Source organism: Alosa pseudoharengus, unplaced genomic scaffold (genome assembly GCF_046254945.1).
Source record: "Alosa pseudoharengus isolate Yale_2024_CS ecotype anadromous, Long Island Sound unplaced genomic scaffold, YU_APseudo_1.1 YU_APseudo_1.1_scf_6, whole genome shotgun sequence".
Taxonomy (NCBI): Eukaryota; Metazoa; Chordata; class Actinopteri; order Clupeiformes; family Clupeidae; genus Alosa; species Alosa pseudoharengus.
Window position 1 is genome coordinate 23,975,505 of NW_027468848.1, and position 22,400 is coordinate 23,997,904.

At 42.2% G+C, this 22,400-nt stretch overlaps 3 protein-coding genes across 6 annotated transcripts in view; 1 reads left to right on the plus strand and 2 right to left on the minus strand.

The window, feature by feature from the left end:
• Positions 1–287: 287 nt before the first annotated feature.
• On the plus strand, positions 288–4,938 carry nudt18 (nudix (nucleoside diphosphate linked moiety X)-type motif 18). 2 transcript variants are annotated; one of them, XM_076271391.1, is made up of 4 exons: positions 288–355; positions 887–1,090; positions 2,354–2,567; positions 3,281–4,938. In XM_076271391.1, the coding sequence occupies exons 2-4, from the start codon at positions 914–916 to the stop codon at positions 4,003–4,005; spliced, it is 1,116 nt and encodes a 371-aa protein (XP_076127506.1). In that variant the 5' UTR covers positions 288–355; positions 887–913; the 3' UTR covers positions 4,006–4,938. The 2 variants fall into 2 exon arrangements, with proteins under 2 accessions (XP_076127506.1, XP_076127505.1); XM_076271390.1 differs by having other exon boundaries at positions 307–389.
• Positions 4,108–17,732, minus strand: fhip2b (FHF complex subunit HOOK interacting protein 2B). Of its 2 annotated transcripts, none has more exons than XM_076271388.1 (17): positions 17,516–17,732; positions 16,734–16,812; positions 16,389–16,558; positions 14,369–14,473; positions 13,937–14,056; positions 13,416–13,682; positions 12,933–13,126; positions 12,242–12,359; positions 11,749–11,825; positions 11,160–11,361; positions 10,761–10,930; positions 10,431–10,571; positions 9,658–9,748; positions 9,209–9,346; positions 8,290–8,430; positions 7,054–7,154; positions 4,108–6,858 (listed from the first exon to the last, which is right to left on the minus strand). In XM_076271388.1, the coding sequence occupies exons 1-17, from the start codon at positions 17,564–17,566 to the stop codon at positions 6,756–6,758; spliced, it is 2,268 nt and encodes a 755-aa protein (XP_076127503.1). In that variant the 5' UTR covers positions 17,567–17,732; the 3' UTR covers positions 4,108–6,755. The 2 variants fall into 2 exon arrangements, with proteins under 2 accessions (XP_076127503.1, XP_076127502.1); XM_076271387.1 differs by having other exon boundaries at positions 12,933–13,129.
• Positions 17,733–18,623: 891 nt separating this feature from the next.
• The window catches only part of LOC143106143 (actin filament-associated protein 1-like 2), a 35,379-nt gene continuing 31,602 nt past the window's right edge, over positions 18,624–22,400 (minus strand). For both annotated transcript variants that reach the window (XM_076270342.1, XM_076270343.1), the window contains 3 exons: positions 21,981–22,147; positions 19,868–19,978; positions 18,624–19,663 (listed from right to left, as the gene is read on the minus strand). In XM_076270342.1, the coding sequence (XP_076126457.1) occupies positions 19,637–19,663; positions 19,868–19,978; positions 21,981–22,147 (305 nt within the window). In that variant the 3' untranslated portion in view covers positions 18,624–19,636. The remainder of the gene's footprint in view (positions 19,664–19,867; positions 19,979–21,980; positions 22,148–22,400) is intronic.

Below are 22,400 nucleotides of genomic sequence, written 5' to 3' on the forward strand. Positions count from 1 at the left end.
CCCTTTGCAAGATTTAAATATTTTGGTGCAGTGACATGTGGCCAAGTGCAAAGACTAGTTTGTAGACTAATAACCTACATGACATATAATACACATCAAAGAATTAGCACCATGTTACACATAATTACTTTGCGTATTACAGTGTCATAACTAGCCTAAGTTTACAATCTAACCTACTCTTTGGATAAAGTAAAGTGCAAAAACGCAAGAACCCGTTTCGTTTTAGTTTCTTGGATTAAGTTTTGACATGGTGCCTTACCGAGATCAACCAATCAACGAGACGATTACTGTATATCCATGCCTTCGTGTTGTCAAACTGGATAACGCCAGAGATCCTGGTCTGGCTTCTAACAAGGTAATCAGCTCACTGCAACACATTTTTGTAAAAGGTAAGTTGGCAAACCTCGGTTGATTCATTTTAATCGTTAATGTCATAGCGTTAACGTCAGAGGGAAAAACTGAATTCGACGTTTTCTTGTCCATTGAACTGTCAAGCTAACGTTAGCTGTGTTAGCTCACGGATAACTAACAACTAACCTGGCTAACGTTCACATAACACGTTACTTAAGTTAGTTTGTTTACAGCTTACGTTTAAGTCATAACTTGTTACAGGTATTTCAATTTGCTGTTGTTTGGTAACAATCGCCTGTTAACTAACTAGGCTGACGAGCTATGGTTATTTAAAAATATAGAACCCCGTCTCTCTAACTAACGTTGTTTAAATGTTGCGTAGGCTAATGCAAAAGTAATACCTCAGGTGACATGGGTTGTGAGGTCTCACGGCATTTCATGCATAGTATTAGAAAAGACTGAGTATCTAAAGTTACAATTAATAATTTGCTGCATCGTTCAGCTATGAAGGTCGGTTGTACTCTCTGCATTGCAGTATTTGCGAAGACTGGCATCTCGTGTAATGGTCAAACTCAATATGGGCTCCGTCGATTTCAACTTGGAACAGCATGTGGAGAAGATTCTTAACGGCGAAGGAATGGAGGTCACGGGAATTGATTCGGCTCCCGAACAAATAAAACCTGTGACTTTGAGGAAAACAGTTTGCTACATTGTCAGCGCAGTGATCCTCAATTCAAAGGTAAGTAACCGCTTCTTACTAACGGATGCTTACCATAGATATATACACTAGATGTCGCCTTCTGCTTCTCAGCATGCGTCAACACCGCCGCCATCATGGTACAGGGATCTGAAGCGCTAAACTAGTTCTTCTGTATTGTCAGCGTTACCTATTTAGCGACGTTTGGCCATCCCCAGCGATAGAAAACCTTTTTAGCGATTAGCGACAAATTTGGGAACTTCTCACAATGATGGCAGATCGGCTTCTTTGTTGTTGAAACGTAAGAAAATCACCTTTCTCATGGCTTTGTCATTTATGAATTCAGCTATCTCGTTAGCCTATGTAGTAGCAGAGGTAAATGTTCTACAGATCTACAGCAACTTCTGGTGAGATTACAACTTACATGAGTAAACGAGACGAGGGGTATGTGGCCTCAACCAGAGCCTGTCTACGAAGAGCATGTTTACTTTCATTGTATCGAACCTGGTTGCAGTTTACTCATTGTTCCTCTAGGGGCCGCCGCTAGCTAGTGCAGAATGAATGAGTCTATGGGGCTAGACGGGTAAAATGTATCTTTATTATCGTCTTAAGCTTAGTTTTCTCTAGACTCAACCATAAATACATGCCTGTCAGTTGGAACAACCCAAAAAACTAGATAATTGCTTGAGATTTTGACGATTTATGGTGATTTTATTTTCGCTAGATCTTTGCCCAGATTGACGCTAATGCATTATAGAGGAGTGGATCACTGAAGCAAGATGGCGTCTCGATTGACGCATTCGTTCCAATGAACAGCAGTAGTCAAGGCGACATCTAGTGTATATATCTATGGATGCTTACTCACGGTCGGTTAACTTACGTTGTTGAGGTCAGTAATGCCATTAGCTCAGAGGTTGGATAACTTTCCATATGGCCACGTGGGAGCTACATAAAGCTTAGCTTACATAAAGCTTAAAGAACATAACGAGGTGACTGGGTCAGTGGATAGTACAGAGAGGGTTGAAGCGGAGTTCAATTAAGGATCTTTGGTAAGGATGTACGGTAGTAACGTTAGGCTATTGCATCCGGGGCCTAGGCCTCTTTGACTATTAAATCTAATGTTAATCTACATATCCCTTGGAAATTGGTAAATAAATGGTTATTGTCTTTAAGTGATATTATAACATAGACTTTTTGTATTCATATATGATTATGGGTGTGAGTTTGTAAGGTGTGTTTGTTGTAGCCTCTGTTTAATCTTGTGACACTGCTGACTCTGCCTGCCTGTGTGTGCGTGTGTTGCAGAAGGAGGTATTGATGGTTCAGGAAGCTAAGCAGGAGTGCTATGGCCGTTGGTATCTGCCAGCTGGGCGTATGGAAGAGGGCGAGAGCATTGAGGAGGCGATGAAGCGCGAGGTGCGTGAGGAGGCAGGCCTGGAGTGCCAGCCAATCTCGCTCATCCAGGTCCAGGAGCAAGGTCCTCAGTGGGTCCGCTTCGCCTTTTTGGCCGAGGTCACAGGTCTGTGGGAGCAATTTGTGAAATAAAATAAAATCTGACCAAAAGTTTTTAAGCTTATATTAAGTTCCAAAAATATATTTGGTATTGTTTTTAGTATGAAGAAACTTACCTAGCACTCTCTCAAAATAATACTTTGTCTTATTTTAAGGAGTCTTGTCAAGACGCATTTGCTCAACATTTGCTTGTTATTAGAACCAGCTTGCTTAATACACTGGCAGACAAATTTTCTTGTTTTCAGGATGAGATGTCTTAAAATAAGTCAAAGTCTTCTTAAATTAAGTCAAATGATTTTACAAGAAAGTCTCTTTAAACTGAAAAAAAAAAATGCCAACTGGATTTTTTGATCTTGATATAAGATTAATAACACTTGGTTAGATTTTATCAGATAAGCAGTTTTTGCTGTGTGGACGTTAGGATTTTTCTGTTGATCACCTTCACACGTTACAGCAATATCTTCTCCTTTCTGTCTTTCTGCATCCCTTGGATGCTCTTTCTCTCCCACTCTTTGGCTTATTTGTCTTCTTTCCTCTGGTCTCATCACTTCCTCTGCCTCTGTCAGAAATTTGTCCACCAGTAATTTATCTTCTGACTGCCCCATCTTCCTTTTTATCTCTCATCTCTGATCTCTCCCATTTATCCATTTGGAATGCATCTCTTCCTCTTCTGCTCTCCTCTCACTCCTTTCTTACTGGGTGACTCTTGTGTCCCTGCAGGAGGTACGCTGAAGACAGAGGCCCAGGCGGACGCTGAGTCTCTGCAGGCATGCTGGTGGGACAGGAAGTCCCCTCTCCCCCTGCGTGGCCGGGACATCCTGTCTCTGATCGAGACGGGGCTGCGCTACCAGGAGAAGCCCTGGTTTGCGCCCGTGCTGCCCCTGGACCTGCCATGCCCTGTGGTTTGCCAGCGTCTGGTGCTGGCCTTCGCAGCGGGCATCTACGTGTGGCTCCTGGTGAGCAAAGGCCCCCAGGGCTCGAATGCCGTGAGCGGCCGGAGCGTCAGCACCGAGGAGGAGGAGAGGAGCCGGCAGAGGAGGAGTAGCGAGATGATGGACACGGTGGACGCTCACCTCCCGGTGGCGCTGTCCACCAAGACGCACACGGTAACGTGGGCGGCCCACCGGCTGGTGCAGGAGTGCATGCCGTCGTGCTACTACGACCTGGACGTCAACACGCATGGCTTGCTGGGCGTGCAGCACGGCGGACGCGTGCCGGGCAAGACGGACGGACTGTGCTTCAACACGCTGGTGTCGCTGACGCTGGAGCGTCGCGCCGGGGCCAGCGGGGCCCCCCCCACGGAGCCGGGGGGCAAACCGGCCGACCCGCCGCCTGTGGAGACAAACCAGTACCACTGGCACAAAGTGGACAGCCCCGTCCTGAGAGACAACATCCTGCGCCGGATCAGGCAGGGCTCCACGCTGCCTGTGCTGAGTTTGTACTGAGAGGGAAACGGGAGAAAGACTAGGGGGGAAAAAACTTGCTTCTGGGAAACACATACTAGTCCTCTGCTCTTATGAGGGCTGCTGTTTTATTTTAAGGGCACAAAGGGCACAGGAGTCTATGGAGGAAGTACATACAGAAAGCTATGCAAAAGCTATGCCTGTTTACTTGACGTATGAGCTCACAGGAAAGCCATATCAGAAACAGTCTTCCTTTATGCACTGTGATGTAATGATGCTGCGGGACAATATGAAGGGCATGATGTTGTACAGGATCTCCCTTCTTGCTGTGCAGGGGCAGACATTGTTTCAATTTTAATCTGGACACCCTGGGTGTGTTTGGAAAGACTGTGAAGGTTATGTATGTTAGGAATGAAAAACAAGCCACTATCTACTTTTCATCAGATGTTGAAATTGTTGCAAGGGCATTATGACTAACATGCACATATCCACTTCAGTCCAAGTATGACTAAGGGGCTGCATTTAAAATACTTGAATTTTAAGAACGACTATCTTTAATGCAAAGTATGATGAGTGCATGGGAAGCAATATTTACACACCATGCAAGTTGCAGGTTATTGCATGGTATTACCATTTAATATTTAGCCATTACTGAAGAACCCATCCAGAGTACAGTGCTGTATTCACTAATCACATATGAAGAATGAGTTAGAGTAAGTTTTACTGTGTAAGATGAGGAAATTATGTGAGCAGTTATATGTAATTAGAAATGTATTAACATGTACTCCTGAGAGTACCATTGAAGTTATTTCTCTTCTGATAGAAAGGGAAGTTAAAAATAAGTATTTTTTGCAGCAGATTAATAATTTCTGAGTTAACACAAATCTAGGTACGGTTCACGTCATCGTACTACACTGATTTATAATAAATCACAATTTAATGGAAATTATTAAATGTTGAAATGACTTAAACTTACTAATCTTTTCACTTTATTTTTTTTTTATCCGTTTCTCATCAGCAGAGAAAAATGAAAGTCTGTTGAATTAGTTTGTAGTTGGATAAAACTATGGTTTCATTATCGAATTTTGATTTTCATGATTTTGTTTTTCTTCCCACTGATAGGTACAAGCAAATCTCTGGCATAGTTCAAGCAAGTAGGCAATATGCTTTAGTTTACCGTTATATTTTTTGCACCAGTGCAGCGATAATTCTAGGAACAAATAGATCACCAGTGAAGTGATGTAATCTGGTGCCCTCTGCTGGTCAGAATATTCCACAACTACAATATGAACTGTCATCAAACTTTGCAAATTACACAATAAACTACAAGGTTAAAAAAAAATACTAAAAGGGTCACACATATGCTTCATACACAAATGGGTCACACATATGCTTCTTTAGTATATTTTGCAACTCCACCTCTGGGAGAATATACCAGGTGTATCTCAAAGCTCTCTTCTGCAGTTGAGCTTCACTGCTTGATTTGTGACTCAACATTAGCTCATGGAGCTGGATTACTACCAAGACATCTTAACTCCAAGCTGCACTGACCGAAATTTTAAACTGTTGTGTCAGTCTGGCCTGAGATCGCCACAACCACAAATCAATGCAGGCTTAAGTGTTCTCTTAAGCTTGGAAACAGTAACTGGGTCAAGAACATCAATTTGCTGTAGTGTACACATTTTGTTCATGTTTGGGATTTGGGGATCTGTTCTTTGGAGCACTTTTCATTCACCAGACAGGAATAATTCATTGTAGTAAAACTCTCAAAGTCCTGGTTCCCCCCCCCCCCATAAACATACAGAAGAGGATTAATATACATTTTCACTTCAAGGTTACACAACAAATCACATTTCACAAGTACCACCACCAGTGTGTAATTTCATAATTTAAAAGGTCACATACGGGAGTCAACAATCACATCAGATCTCCTTTTAGGAGTTTAATGTCTGAAAACAGTAGAAAGCGCAAAGACTAAACAATGACCCTCTCATACTGTACATGACAAACCACAGAGTAGCAGGTCCATAGAAAAAGAAGACACAATCTCCAAAGCTCCACTCATCTTAAATTAGACAATCAGGTCGTCATGTGTGCAAGACGATGACTGCATTTTTAACACAGACATGCCAGACATGCAGTTGATTAGAAGACCTTAGGTATAAATTATTAAAACAAATAAAATATTTCATAGCTTAAGATAAATAGGAATTTGTACGGATACTTATACACACAAAATGAATTAAAATGTATACATCACTAACAAGTGAGTGTCAAAAGGGTGGTGTTCGATGGCTTGAAGTCACTTTTACTAGAGAGCAACCCTGAGGGATGTCTGTAGATAATGGCAAGTTATTTACAAAAGCTGAGTCCAAGGGAAAGGACTTTCCTCTTGCTTCAAATCCTGCGTGGGATGTGTTCAGTCACCTGTGAGAGTAATGTTATGGAAGGTAAAGATAAACAGTGTATGCCTTTGCTTTGTGGAGGGGGTAAGAGTGCCACTATTGCTCTGTGCATCTTAAAAGCTGTGCAATGCCATGTGGAAGGTTAGGTTACCCTAAACCTATACCTTTGTCCTTGTAAGTTGACACAGAGGTCATAGATCATAGGAGGTCTGGCAAAGTCAATTTTACTTGTCTTTCATCAAAGTACCATAACAGCCATGCTGCCTTCAAGGCACAGAAATCTCTGGATGTCTTCTCTGGATCTAGTGCGATCCTGTGGGTTTGAAGAATCCAGGCATGTGGAGTCCATCTGGTTACTAGCACACCGCACTGTAGCATAGCGTAGCATCACTGCTCTTCCATGGGAAGTTTGACAAAAGCAATGGCGGCCAGCTCCTTGCAGAACTCCTCCAGGACAATCACGCCCCTCAGAAGTGCCATGTGCTCCACCCTGCAGAGGAGCAAATCCAATTAGGCGACCGGAGAGGGAAATATGAGACGGCTAATATCAGCCAGACCAGTGAACTGATTATCTCTGATTAACTCGGGCTGTGTGTGTGTGTGTGTGTGTGTGTGTGTGTGTACGACTGAGGCACATGAGAGAATGTAAGTGGATCTGCCTGATCTGGCGTGAGAGGTTTCTTACATGGTTTCGTCTTCGAGGCCCATCAGCTCTTTCCTCACTTGGACCAGTTTGTCTGTGAAGTTGGGGATGTGCTGGATTCTCTGCATCAGCTCCCCAATTACCTACAGAAATGGAAGAAGGACTTAATATAAAAAGCAGACAGAAGACAATGGTACCTAAAATAAACTGGTTGTAAAATCACACACTTGACACCAATGGCACTACGGAAAGAGAACTACTGTACACGATTTCACCCTGACCAATGACAATACAAACCAGCACTATAGGATCAATAACCAAAACAACAGTCCTTCATGATGCAGGACCAATAACCAAAACAACAGTCCTCCATGATCAATGAGAATCCAGAATAGGACACCACAGCCACTGGCCAATGAGAGCAGACAGTACTATGGCCGGTTGCACAAAGCACCTTAAGTTTTTTCCCTTAAGTATGACCCTTAAGACTTAATTTCTCCTTAGGTAAGGGATTTACTTAAGGGTGTTGCCCAGAATACCTTAAAATGTTTCCTTAGTTAAGGAGAAACGTCAAGGGATTTACTGCACTGAAAGGGATTTTCCGGCACGAAAATTCTATAGTTTCCACGGAGATTGTTCAACAGCTGTAGCCTACAGCTAACTGCCTTTGCCGCGATGCCGTTAGTAAACCCACCGAACACAGTAAAGCTTAATGATCTTATCATTCATCTTAACTTAATAATATTCGCGGAAATTATCCAGGTAGCAAGTAAAGCATGTTATATACATGAACTGAACAATACTAGTTGGCAAGTTAGAGATGATCCTGACTGTCATCAGTGCACCAACATTTTGCCTAGCGAACCGAACCGAAGCTCATAGGCTACAAGACATCCACATGAATTGTTAACGTTAGCCTACGTAAACCACACAATAACAATAGGCTACGGCATGTTTCTGATAGGCCTATTTGACAGAGGAAGCATATTAACAGAGAGGTTTTATTTTGAATTGTCAAAAGTAGTTAATAAACTTCATTTATCAGCATCAATTCAGTTAATAATATGGTTAAGGTAGAGTCAGATGTCCCTTAGGTTTTTTCCCCTTAGTTAGACTACTAAGGTCATGTGCAACAGTTTAAGGGATTTCTTAGGCTAAAAGATAAGGACAAACCCTTAAATACTAAGGGAAAATGTTAAGGAAACCTTAAATTAGATTTTAAGGGAAAAACTTAACTTAAGGTGCTTTGTGCAACCGGCCACAGCCCTTAATACATACCCTGACCAGAGTGGAGAAGAGTGAGCGGGCTCCTGGGCTCAGGCTGATGTAGGGGTCCAGCAGGTACTCATGAAGATGAGGGTGGGGAAACACCGCTAACCTGGACAACACGGAGGTCACCTGCAGATTCAGGTCATAGGGCTGACAGGGGGACGGAGGAAGAATGAAAGGGAAAAAAGATAAAAAGCAGATAGAATGAGAAGACATCAAACTAAACAGTAAGCACAAAAATTGCACTTGATTGTGTCTAAAAAGGTACAGATGACCATTTGTTTTCACATGAGTACATACTGCATGTACAACGAGTAAATACAATAACATACAGTTGTGGCTGAATTTGTTGGCACCCTTACAGATTATTACTTAAAAGTGATGAAATTCAAAACAATTGTCTCAAATATAGCTGCTTGCCTTTGGTATGTAATAGGGTAAAGCAAAGAAAGTTTGAAACGAGATGTTGCAGACTTGTTTTTACCTCTAAAAAAGACATCATAGTGATGCGGTTTGAGATTCTGGAGCAGTTTGCTTAGGAAGAGTGGGCAAATCTGCCTATATATAGGCAGATGCAGAAAATCTCATGCAGAGCCACAGAAAGGACACTACTAGGGGATAGGCACCATCATTTCTGTCAATGTCAAAAATGTTTCAAAAATGTCATTTGTTTTATTGTTTAACAAATTATGTTAGATGAAGAGTCAAAATCAAAATGTAATTTACATTAAACATGGAATAATGATTACAACTTTTGTCAGTAATCAATCTCAAAGAACATTTTGAAAAAAAAAAAGTTTTTCTTTTTTTGTGGAGGGGTACTACCAACAATTTCAGTCATGACTGTATATTACAGGACACTACATGCTCACAGAAGTCAGAACACTGTTCTATAGAAAATCCAAAGTAAAGCAGTAGCACCATGCACCTGTTCAAGTATTCTGGCGATTCTGTCAAACAACACTTGGAGGAAGTGTCCTTCGTAGAACTCTGAGCAGGGGGAGGGGTTGTCTATGGCAGCGTCTGGCCAACCCCAGTCCAGAGACAACGCTGTGCAGTCTTTAAACTGGACAAGGGAGAGAGGTCGACAACGGTCAGAACTTTATACTTTCATTTATAAACATTATCCATATAAGCACATTCATTGTTCAGGCAGTTTCCATCAGAAATCTTCAAATACAAATTTATCTCTTAAGACTCCATAATTAGTGGACTGACGTTGGAGTTAGTTATTTGGATGAGTTAGATTCAAGCAATGTGTCCTTGGCTTGGGTAATTAAGAGGGAAATAATGAACACAAAACACAGTCTGATTATTACAGTTCAATCCTTTTAGGGGGGTTTGTCCATGTTGATTACTCAAGACATCTCGACTCACCATCTTGTGTGCATCGTGGACGTATGTGTCATATCCTGCTCCCTGTACGTGCTGAGAGGATTTGGCCTCTTGGGGAACTAAACACAGGAAACTAACAGCACAAATGTGTCTTGATTAAATCTGACACCGCCAGCATAGATGTACTTTGTTTACATACCAGGTTAAGATTCATGTACATTTATCCTAAAGGGCCCATCATAGATTGATGTTTCACCAGTTCCTGTGAAACTGGCCCCTGACTCTGCCCTTGCGAATTTCTGACTAACAGCAGACTAACTAGTGCAAACAACATAAAAAAATAACATACAGTAAGTTGCAATCAAGTAATGTGTTTACATGTTACGTGTTACAATCACACTTAAAAGGAGCTACATGGAATTCTACAGAATTCAAGTTGTTTTGAACGCAGCCACAAGGCATTCTTCAATAGACCTCTGAAGTTCACCTACAAGAAGGACCCAAAAGCCATCTTTGCCCATATAAGGAGATCTGAGTACTGGATCTGGATCTCCTTATATGGACAAAGATGGCAGCTTTTGGATGCTTTTTGTAGGTGTACTTCAGCTATTGCTACGCGGTCCAAGCTGATTTGCATGCTAACATGCTAGTGGATATCTGGACAACAGAGACTATAGGCAAAAGGAACTGCATACTACCGGTACCTTTAATGTAATGCTGCTTCATGAAATTCTACACCTCAAAAAACAGCATGGCTCACCGTTACTGTGCCAGGAGCTCACTGGTATTATAGGAGGGAAAGGGAGCTGCCTCACCTGTTGACGGTCTCGGCCACCTGTATTTGTGTGGAGGGACGGGACTCCTCCTGCCGATTGGGAAGAGTGAGCAGAGGCTCAGCGTCCCCAAACTCACTGTCTGCGTACATGTCTGAGAAGAAGGGATCCTCCTCAAGCTCACTAATAGAGAGAGAGAGAGAGCGACAGAATAAACAAAGAATGAGTGTGAGGCAAGATGGGTAAACAAAGCATACAGCAAAAGGAAAACATACAACACTTCAAATAAAAAAAACAGAACAGAGAAAAAAAAAAAACAGACATACAGACAGGCAGACAAAAACAACCAGGGGTAACTCTCCCATCACTTACTCAGACTCATCCAGTGTGTCAGCTACATGCCTCTCCTCTCCTGCGTAGCCAGCTGCAGCGGGCACGGCATAGCCACGCTGGCCAAGGTTCCGCAGCACCAGATTGGCCACAATGTTCCGGTCAGGTTTCTGCAGGAGCTCCTCAAACAAGCGCAGTGTCGCTATACTGATCTGGAGGAACAGAGGGAGGATAAGGGACAGGCAGAGGAGAGGATGGAGAATGGAGGAAGAGTGGAAAGGAGGAAGGAGAGAGTGACCTCAAGACAGAAGAACAAGAGATGGGGGTTAAAGGTCAAGGGAGAGAGAGAGAGAGAGAGGTGATGAAAAGATGGAGAGAGGCAGAGAAACGCAAGGAGATGGTAACAGCTGGTAGGCAGCTCTGCAATTGTGCTCCAGTTACCTCATCTGATAAGTGGTCGCAGTGCTGGATGAGCTTGTAGCGTAGGGTGAGGCGTGTGTCTGTGTGGGTGTCCGCGTGCCGCTCTGGGTGTGTGGCACTGCCCAGCAAGAACAGCACCAGCTCAGCCAGCAGAGCAGGAGAGTCTATGGACCGGACAGAACAGGAGAGCAGGGCTGTGTGCAGCAGGATCCCAGCCTCGGACCTGCAACCAACCAACCAACCAACCAACCAACCACACACACACACACACACACACACACACACACACACACACACACACACACACACACACTCATGCTGTTAGAGAATTACGACAGGAGGCTGACTGGTAACCTTTTCCACTCTCTGACAATACAGGCCATTTAATTATACTTAAACGGTATAACGTCACATTTCAGCTAGACTATGCAAACAATATTTCCAAAGCAATTAACATTAATGTTTGAAATGAGATAACTACATCCCCATCTCATAGTTCTAAATGAGTAACATGTTAATGTTCATTCCAGTGCCCACATAAGAAGGCAAATCTCTTTCTCTCTGTCTCCCGTTGACACAGCGTGAGGCGCATTAGGCCGGTGTGACTCACATCTGCAGTAGCTGAGGCTGCAGGAGTCCCGTAAGCCACTGACGGTGAATCTCTTTGGCCAACTTCACAGATAGGATCTGGAGCCAAATCAATAACAATCAAAACACATGCGTTTAACCATAAAGACAACAGTAAATAATTCATGACCACCTGTCTTTGAACACATCAAGGTGTCTTATTCACATGGCCAACTTCTACTGAGAACCTACTAAGCACTACAATATTACCTAAATAAACTACAGTTTTAATATATTGTGAGCCAAGGCAACACAATTGTGTTCAGTGTGCACAGTGTGTCTTTTGTATGACTGAATGACAAAAACGTCTTATAATCTACAGTATATTGGTCATACAACCCTACAAGTGGCACAATTGATCTAAGTGTTCTTGCATTTAGTCTATTTCAATAATGATCATCTGTCTTCAAATTGAGGTCAGCATTTGAACAGGTTTGCTTTTCTCATGGTATACTAGTAACTCTGAGAGCTCCAACCTTGGGTGCATGGGTAAGAAGCTGCTGGCAGTAGTCCAGCCAGCAGAGGAAGCCAGTCAGCTGGTCACTTCCAGGGAAAGATTGTCTCTCCTCCTCACTGGTCTGGGGAAACTGATCCCTGAATGAGGGCCAAAAGTGAGCCATGTGTTACATATGGATGTGCAACAAGTGCATGCAGTTTACATTTCACGGCAATACTCATGCACATCAACATTGAGGGGCAGCAGTGGCCTACTGGTTAGCGTTTTGGACTTGTAACCGGAGGGTTGCCGGTTCGAACCCTGACCAATAGGAACGGCTGAAGTGCCCTTGAGCAAGGCACCTAACCCCTCACTGCTCCCCGCACGCCGCTGTTGTTGCAGGCAGCTCACTGCGCCGGGATTAGTGTGTGCTTCACTTCACTGTGTGCTGAGTGTGTTTCACTAATTCACGGATTGAGATAAATGCAGAGACCAAATTTCCCTCAGGGGATCAAAAGAGTATATATACTTACTTATACACACAGTGCTTTACATACTGTACCATGCTTAGAAAACCACTGACACTTCCTTTAATGAAAACAACAAAATCTTCGTATTGGATTTTATATGACAGGAATCAGGGCGCGCGCGCGCGCACACACACACACACACACACACACACACACACACACACATACACACACACACACAGAGTGAGAGACAAAGCACACCTCCAGTGCATGAGAGGAAAGCCCAGCACATCTGTGGGGTCCAGAGTGGAGGGGATGAGGGAGTAGAGCTCGCAGAGCCTCTGGGCCAGCAGCTCACACAGAGGGGAGCGTGAGGCCAGCAGAACCCCGCTGTCCTCCCCAGGCAGGGCCGCCAGCAGCAGCACGCTCTCCAGGGCCTTCAGCCTGGCACGGCTCTTCTGGGGAGGGGACAGAAAGGGGGGAAAGGGAGTTTGGGAGTTCATGAAGATTTAATATGGGACTAAAGGAGAGGAGAGGGAGTGTGTGTTGGGCAGAGATTAAGACCCTGTTTACACTTTAAAAATGCATTTTAAATTGCGTCTAGGAATCAAATCGGATCAAAAGTGGACAGTGCAAAGTACAAAAGTAAACGACTATGAAGTTACATTGCGATCCGATCACTCAAACCACTCATACAAGCCTATGTTTGTGGAAAACCTCCTCCTCCAACACACACTAACTTACCTGGCTCTTGATGAGGTGCATGAGGACATGGATTAGCCCAGAGGTAGCTTGGGGACCCGGAGCAGCTGAAGCAGAAGCTGAAGGAGTCCCTCTCTGACCTGGGAGGGCAGGGGGGATGGGGGATGAGGGACTGGGAGGAGAGGCTGCATTTTCCGGGATGGTGGCTCCAGCACGTCCCTCACTGACTCCCACCCCTGCAGCAGCAGCAACAGGTTCATCAGAGGTAGAGCTGGACCTGGACCGGGATGTGCGGGCTTCTATATTTACCTATAATTTGGAGTTAATTATGATAGAAAGGATGAAATACATAGATACATAGAGAAAGCATGCATTCAAAGCATTTAAACTTACATAATCTACTCAGTATTAATGTGTTGTCAGTATATAAGGTTCTGGTACGTCCAAACGTGTCATGGACCAAGGCAGGTTAAGAAAAAATATATATAACTACAGTACACTTATGTGTCACCAGACTGCAATGTCCTTCCTTCTTGAGCTATTAAGTCCGCATGGTGCCTTACCTCTAAGATGTAGTTGAGCACATATGGGTCTTTCTTCACTCTGGTGCAAACAGAAAACAGGAAAAGCGCCTCCTCCTTCTCTGTTTGTGCATTTGGCAGTCCACAGAGTCGGATCAACTTCTGCATCGCAAGGGAAAGAGAAACAGAGAAATGTTTGGCTAACAGAGGAGAGACACACACAGAGAGAAGAGAACATTCCACCTCATACTGCAGCACCACAAAACAGAAACTTCAGCAAACATGTAGATCTGTTCCTGTCTCCCAAGCTCATTTCACACAAACAACAACAACAACAACAACAACAACAACAACCCAACATTAAACCTCTGTAATATCTTTCAGCCTGAGTTACTCTACTCAATACAGTTTAATACAAAAAAACCCTACATACACAATCTAAACTCCAAAGAGTTTAATAAATGTGGAGCTTACTAGAACTGGTCGGTAGGCGTTGATGATGTGGAGCAGGGGCTTCTGGACCTGGGAGAGGACTTTGGAGAAGAAGAGCAGGACCTGCTGACTCATGCCCGGAGGGTACTGGGCAGCAGGAGAGAGACAGACAGACCAGTCGGAGGTCAAGGTCAGGATTTCAGCCAGACAACAACAGTGGTTAAGTGTCAGTCAGCACAGACTACCTTGCCTCACCCCCCAATTCAATTTTAATCATATTGCATAGGATTTAGCAAAGTCATCCAGCCAGAGTGTTTCTGGATGTTTAGGTACATTAGGGAAATTAAACTCCACAAGAATTATAAATGTCCACAATGTCCTCACAGGTCGGTTCATATCCTCTCTTTGGCCTGACTCAACATCCAGTAATGTTCAATGGAATGACTGTCGTGACTGATGTTACAAATTGGAGGGACAATAATGAATAACATGTCCAATACCATCAATTCTTAAATCAAAATATTTATGGCTAACTATACTTGGCCTATGTTTGACAAGGGAAAAATGTAAATTCATCTTAAGCTATGTGTTTCTTTGTGCTTTGGTAGAAGTTGGTGTATGACTGACATTATCAGGAAAAGTCAGGATGTACTGTACTTAAAGCTCTCTACATAAAGACAAATGTTATCTTAAAGTAACACGATGTAGGAATTTCCCTTTAGTCAATTTTCAACATACTGGTGAGAGAAAGTGGAATAGAACATTATGCCTAATATTCCAATATGTGGTTTAATGTTCTGCATTTCTCATTAGTGGGTCACTTTGATACTAAAAGTATGATTCTATGTTATGACTGTATGATATCTGTACTGTCCCTGTGTATATCTGTGTGTGACTGTATTAAGAGATAAGCGGGAATATTATGACTTTGCAGTGTTTCACTGTTCTGCATGGCTGCGTCAGTTAGCCATCTGCTATCTGCTCCAGATTGCCAGGTTGCCACTAATCAGGGTCTGATTCAGTGTAGTCCACGTGAGATGGGATGACCAATGCCATCTCCCGTCAGCCTGGAAGGATACTTAAACCCTAACTATTTCCTTGTCTAGTTAGAGCATCTGATGGATCTTTAGGTGAAGTCATGCTGTCTCTCCCTTGATGCGCATCATTGTAAATAAACTCTGTTCCTGATTTTTCATACTATTGGTCTGACTGGGTCTCTATTCATCTGTGGTATCAAAATTACCATCACTGGGTACCCATCCAGTGCTACCCAATTTGTCTGAAACATTTCTATTTATTTTTTTGTAAAACCAATGAAAAGGGTCATGCTCCATGGTCCTACTCGCAACACCAACATAATATAGTGTAATACCAGGCCTTCTGGGCACACAACGGCATTGTCAGAGACTCCATTCTCTTTATTGTATGTTTGAATACATAATTTTTTTAAAGAGCAGTTTAAAGAACTACATTGTGTTGCTTTAAGCAAAAGTTGTCAGTATACCAGTTCTGGAAATAATTCAAAAGTCTTCGACACGGGAATCCATTATTATATAATCTCAGCGAATAAATTCACTTATTTAGGACCAGTGTGCGTTGCCGAAGGAGCTTTCAAATACAGTGAAATTCTGTTGGTTGTGATGACATATAAGTGACACTTATTTGTGGGAGCAACATGAAAAATATAAGAGGCCTTGTGGATCAAATGCACCAATTCCAGTAACTCTCAGGTCTTACACAATGTTAGTACACTAGCTAAATATTTTCTAAATATTTATTCCCCCCCATTTGGTCCATGTCCATTGACTGACAGATTTGCCTGCAGAGGTTTAACGGAAGCTACAGTAATATCATGTGTATTAGGCGCATTGTGTATTAACCGCAGGGCAGTGTTTTCTGCAAGTAAAAAAATAAATAAAACTAAAAAATGAATGCCATATTAATTGCCCCCATGTATTAACCTCATAGCTAAAGAAATTTAGCAAAATCAATGTATAAACCTTGGCTAATAGTTGGGAAATTACGGTAAGCACGCCATAGTTGCTGCATGTATGCATATTACCTGCGCCTTGCCCAAGGTGCAGAGAGTCTCGAGTATCTTGTGCTGGAGCAGATACTCCAGACACGGGCCAGTCTCCTCAACCTGTTGCTGCTGCTCCTCAAACACTAAGATGTCCAGCATCTGTTTCAGCCTCCAAGGGATATCGGTTTGCTTGACTGGACGGGACTCATCTGGTAAACACATTCGGGAGAGTGGCATACACTTCACATAAAAACTGAATGTATAATGTGTGTACATGAATGTGTGTATGTGTATCTGTGAGTCTGAAGGAGCACAAAGAAGCTTTCCATGTCAACTGATTTGGGGAAGGAAGTGATGGGGACGTGACCGCACAGGCTGATTTACCTGTAGTTTCGATGTAGTAATTTGTAATCCCTTTCCAGTGGTCCACAAAGGATTCCAGTAAATTCACTGTTGGCTCCCTCTGTAAAAATAATCATAGGAAATCGATACTCTGTAACCTATAACATTCACACTTTATTACAGTAGTTTAATACTTGAAATGATCAATTTGGTCAAAATGAACATGGAAACTGGAAAGAATCACCACGAATGGGACTTCAGATAGTCAGAGAGTTACTGTGAGCGACTATCTAATTTCTGCCCCCAAGAATGCGGCCCGGGCTTGCAAGAATGTTGCTCCTTGCCCGAGGCACAATTCACGTGAGTCCAGCAAGCCCCAAAGTGATAAGAAAAATGTTCGCGTTTAGCACTCGATGTGTTGAACTATAGCAGCAAACTAACTTTATTATAATGTCCTGTTTACAAATATATGGTATAACGTTATATTGCAAGCACCATGAAGTTATGAACTGTTCACGTTAGCATTTGTGGAAGCAAACAAGTTTGTCTAGCTAGTCAGCTGGAAAGAGGAGGAGGACGACGACGACAACAGGGCGCTCCAGTTGGCTACTCACGACACGTCACACAGTACACTGTTATACACTTTCAGCAGAGCATGACAGCTATGTGTGAATTTAGAGGACAGATGATATTGCAAGGTTATCAATAGTTCCGTAGACTAGGCATTATTATAAACCTATTCAACTCAGGTGAAGCAACGTGATAATTAGCAACTTGCTGCCAGCTAGCAGAGATGTCAACTCCTGAAAGTCGCCATAACTTACTGTTTCCAACGCCTGTTGAAACAAATTCGTCAGTTTATTGAGCATGTCCATGACTGCTGCACTTATAAGTTAAGTTCCTTATCTTTGAACGAATGGAGGCATTTGTCCAGTCTGCGTGTTGTTTCGTAGTCTGTAAACATTGTCTACTTGCTAGCTTACTAGCGAGGTAGCTAGCTACCCTTCTTCTCCATACTGCGCTCGCTGTGCCCACTGTGTTTTCCTCGACGACTCTCCAAAACTAAAAAAAATGCTGCAGCTGGCCAAACCTACTGTAGGGGGAGTGCCTCACCAATATTTCAAATTCTTGTCTACGACTTCACTTCTTTCTAACCAAACTGATTAGGCTTTTTTGGCTAATGGAGCATATTTACCCCAGATTTTATAACTGAGCTAAAATCTAAAAAGGAAAGCACATAGCACCAAAGTGCCAAAATAAAGCAAGGAAAATTTGGGTGGATACTTGGTGAAATGTTTCTAATTTAAAGTCTCTTGTAATCCCTGTACCAAAATACAGTTTAGTATGCATAGTACCACGTTAATATCATAGCCCATCATGAGTGGGAGGGAGGGAATCCCTGGATCACACTAGGACACTTCAGGGCACAGGTCAACAACAGTGTGAACAGGGCATAGGCCTAAATAAGCATAATTCAACAGGATATAAAGGACACATAATCAAGCCATTTCTCTAGTCCATTGCATTAGGCTAGATTAAAATATACTGCTCAAAAAAATTAAGGGAACACTTCAATCATACACTGGATCGGTAGGCCTACTCTGACACTGTTTGGCTCTGAGCACAAGTAAAACTTTTGAGGCGAGTGTTTTATTTTGCAAGAACTGTCAGACATTCTGTGAATGTAGTTTGAGAATGGAGAAAAGGGTGGAAGGTTTCAAAAAATGTGTTTTAACAATTGTGGAAAACTGTATGTGTAAGTTTTTGAGCAGTATAGTATGATCAACTGGCAACTGACAAATAAACATATAGATTTGTATGGCCAATAAATTACTTCATAGATAATGCTTAATACATTGATTTGATTTTTAAATTTTGATGGGTGATGTCAGACAATCAATAGCTAAATAAATACTAAATGAATGGCAAAAGTAAAGACAGATATGCTTCATCCAGCATTGGTTTATTTTATTGAACAATGCAAAATTGCCAAGTTAGTGTATGCACCTTCTTTTAAAAAACAAACAAACACAGTCACATCAGTTTATACAGCAAGTAATATTACAGATTAGCCCAACCAAAACAATACATACTATACACACATCCTCCTCTTGTGTGGCAGCTAATATTACCATGGTAGAAACACTCAAACAGTTCAGAGTTGTTTTCAGTGGTGATCATTTCAGTGAAGTAATAATAATATAGTTATTTAAAAAAAGACATTTCAATAGAAATGTCATCATATAAAAATATGTGCACTGTGCTGTCTGTTAAAATGCAGAAGTCTGATAAATTACACCACAGAATTGAGATCAAACATTGAAATAAAGAGGTAACTGCTCCACAACCAATTCCACTTTATTTTTACACTCATATTCTACTTCCTGATTTCTCGTGCGCTTACGTCATAACCATAAATATGTATTTCCACTCTAGGCCATAGCAGTGCAAAGTCAAAATGCATTGAACTACTGTATTTAAACATTAAAAATTAAGACATGTAACACCAGTGAGAGATACCTGATAATCACCAACCTGAATTGCAAAGTTGTTTACCAAACTGACAAGATCATATACATCCTATACTACATCCTATACAAAATGAACCAATGGTAGGGAGCTCTGACAAAACTGGCTATGATTTCACAGCAAAAACTGCTTTGACAAAAATCAGACATACATGTAGGGTGTACGGAGGCGTGTGTGTGGTGGGGACTGTTGGAGAACCGAGAGGGAACAAAGACAGGGACAGAGATAGTGTCTGTGATATATAATCAAAAGTACCAATTGAACCATATAATAACAAAAAGATTCAACCAAACCCAAATCAAAACAAATCCACACAAATCCTAAAATGCATGATCCACATGCACATTAATAATATGTTCAGTGCAATATATACTGCTTTAAATGGGGAATGTGTACAAAGAGAGTGCCAGGGGAGGTCAGGTAGAGGCCTTTGTTTCCCACTCCTGAAAGAAACAGCAGAAGAACTTCTCAGATAAGACAAAATAATGCAATCACATAAGAAGACAACCTTATCAGTGAGGGCTGTAATTAGTTTTAAAATTATGCAATTTTAAGATCAAAACGTCATTTTCACATTCACAAGATTGCGAAACAGGTTTGCCAGTAGTTGTGAATAGATTGTAAGGAGTGTAAGTGTGTGTATTCACCTTTCTCTTCTGGAAGACTTTGCCGTGTTCTATGAAGAGGGAAGATGGTGCGTGTTTCAGGGAGTGTTTCGCAGAGGCAGTTCTCCTCAGCAGTGGACTAAAGAAACCTCCCTACATGGGATCAAACCAAAATACATACAATTAATAGAGTAGGTGCGCATATGGGTCTGTGTGTGCATGGAGGCTGGATGTGTGTGTATATTTATTTGACACTGGTTATATGCTGTGTGGTTAGCTTCTTTGAGCTGGAAGACAGGTGGTCACACATTTAAGGATACATAAACTCAAGATGAAGAATACATGGGCTGGTTTATTCAATTCATAAAAAATTTCCAAATCAGGAAAGCTCAACTACACATTCTCTCTCCAGGAAATGGGATTATGGGTAAAACAAGCAACTGTGTTTTATCTTGGAAACCCTCTCCCCTCTGCTCCTGTGGGAGGAAGTGTCCTCCATTCCTGTCCTGTGTAATTCAGAGTGATTATATTTCAACTGGCAGAGGCCACTGGACCTCTTCTACACGAAAATGCTCCTGTTTCTCAATGGGCAGTCATGTGTTTCTGTTTAAACAAGAGAAATGATGAGCTTCTGCTGAAAGCTTCAATGAGGGACATAATTATGCCATAGTTATATCTGGTGGATATATTATCCAAAACAAGCCGCTCCCTTGTCCTTTGCTATGTAGGATGAGATGTGCAAAATGATAAGTTTCTGACCAAAAACTGAAGTGGATACTCCAAGCGTAACGTCTTTCTTTCAAAGGAGCTTAAAAGAGTTGTCACTGTTGAACAGCAGCTTTCATAAAGCATTCCAGACAAAAGGTGGCAGTGCATCCTAGTTAAACCGACGGGCCTGAGACTGACCTACAGGCACCACTGTTAGCGGTGGGCACAGAAGCCCAGATGTGTTATCTTACTGAAACGCCAATGGATGACTGGGTTAGATTAAACCAAGGGTCTCCAACCTTTTTTCCCCCCCGAGAGCTACTTTGACTAAATGAACTAGGTCGAGAGCTACCAATGTTTTCTATTAGTAGTTCCATGTACTCACATAGCTAATCTCAACCCAAAACAACTGAATGAGGTTTTTTACGTTCTAAGGCTCCTTCCACCTCTTTTACATTCTCTGTTTGTAGACTGTGAATTTGATTAGATAGGAACTTTAACATGTTTACCAACTGACTGTGTTATCAGATTCTTGAACATTTTAAAGCTTGAAGCTTTTAGAGAGCTACTCAGAAAGAGATGGGGAGCTACCTGTTGAAGACCTCTGGATTAAACCGTTGTTTAAGGCAGTATTGTGTATATGATCTAATATAGCATAGGCCTACTCTCTGACATAACAGGTGTGGGGTGTTCTAAAGAGAGGGTGTGACAGAGCATGCTCATATCTTTCTTTATACGACTACGTGCCAAAACGGGAAAAGAAACTTAAAACAATGGGTCTTTAAAAATTATTTTGCTACCGTTTCGTGGCTTCCGCTGACAAAATAAATAGTTCGCCACACAGATAGAACTTAACAGTTTCAGGTGTTGCGTGGCAATGTCTTACTAGCTGACTTTCACTTTCAATGAAATTCCTGCGAACGGACTTGCAGAGTGATATGAAAGACGTTAATCAGAAGCACAAAATTATTACACGGCCCTTCAGAGTGCTGCAGAAAGTTCCATTCACATGAATGGGCCTTCCCAACGTTCGGAGGTCTGTTAAATCTATAATCACAGCTGCAAATGACCGCTGTCAATTGTAACATGTTTTGTGCTTCTGACGTACATTACAGCATTCTTTTTTGTGTGAACTACATGACCATGTGCACATCACAGACAATTTAGTGTCTAGTTGTATAAAGCCTATTCGTTCTGTAACTAAACTGTTTCAGGTTGAAAATATATTTGAAAGCTCATTTATTAATGTATTTCCTACCTCAGGTGATACTGAATATTGACTTCATGAAGTAAATACTCAGCATCATCTGAGGTAACCTTTATGTGTGCACTCTGTGGCACGTTTGATTAATCTTTGGATGAGTGTACTTCCAATACATACATGTAGGCCTATATGTGTTTGTGTTTCTGTATGTGTATGTGTGTGCTTGTGTTTATACAAACATACCTGCACTCTCTCAGTGCAGAAGGCCAGGGACTGTCTGAAGGACGTGCGCTTGGCTGGCTTGCCTGCATTGATGAGATTGACCTCTGACCCCGCTCGGAGCTGAACACGCCTCTTCCCCGTCAAATCCAGCTTCTGAACACCTCGCTCCATCTCACCCAATCCCTGACCTTCAACAAGCACACACAGACATACACTCCTTACATATGTTCGACAGCAAAATCAATATTTAGCATTCAGCATTCAGAGTTGTGCAACAACAACACATTACAGTACATTTATATATCGCTTTTCACGACACTCAAAGCGCTTCACAGTAAAGGGGGAACCTCACTAATGTGTAGCACCCACCTGGGTGATGCACGGCAGCCATTATGCACCAGAACGCGTACCACACACCAGCTTGAGGTGGAGAGTGAGGGA

What these genes read in the sequence shown, in the direction of transcription:
- nudt18 (XM_076271391.1), top strand. Translation starts at nt 914, where the DNA reads ATGGTCAAACTCAATATGGGCTCCGTCGATTTCAACTTGGAACAGCAT. An exon ending in CAGTGATCCTCAATTCAAAG is followed by an intron (nt 1,091 to 2,353) that starts GTAAGTAACCGC and finishes CGTGTGTTGCAG; the next exon opens with AAGGAGGTATTGATGGTTCA. An exon ending in CTTTTTGGCCGAGGTCACAG is followed by an intron (nt 2,568 to 3,280) that starts GTCTGTGGGAGC and finishes GTGTCCCTGCAG; the next exon opens with GAGGTACGCTGAAGACAGAG.
- fhip2b (XM_076271387.1), bottom strand. Translation starts at nt 17,566, where the DNA reads ATGGACATGCTCAATAAACTGACGAATTTGTTTCAACAGGCGTTGGAA. An exon ending in GCACCTTGGGCAAGGCGCAG is followed by an intron (nt 14,474 to 16,388) that starts GTAATATGCATA and finishes CCTGCTGCCCAG; the next exon opens with TACCCTCCGGGCATGAGTCA. An exon ending in TGCTCAACTACATCTTAGAG is followed by an intron (nt 13,683 to 13,936) that starts GTAAGGCACCAT and finishes TCCAAATTATAG; the next exon opens with GTAAATATAGAAGCCCGCAC.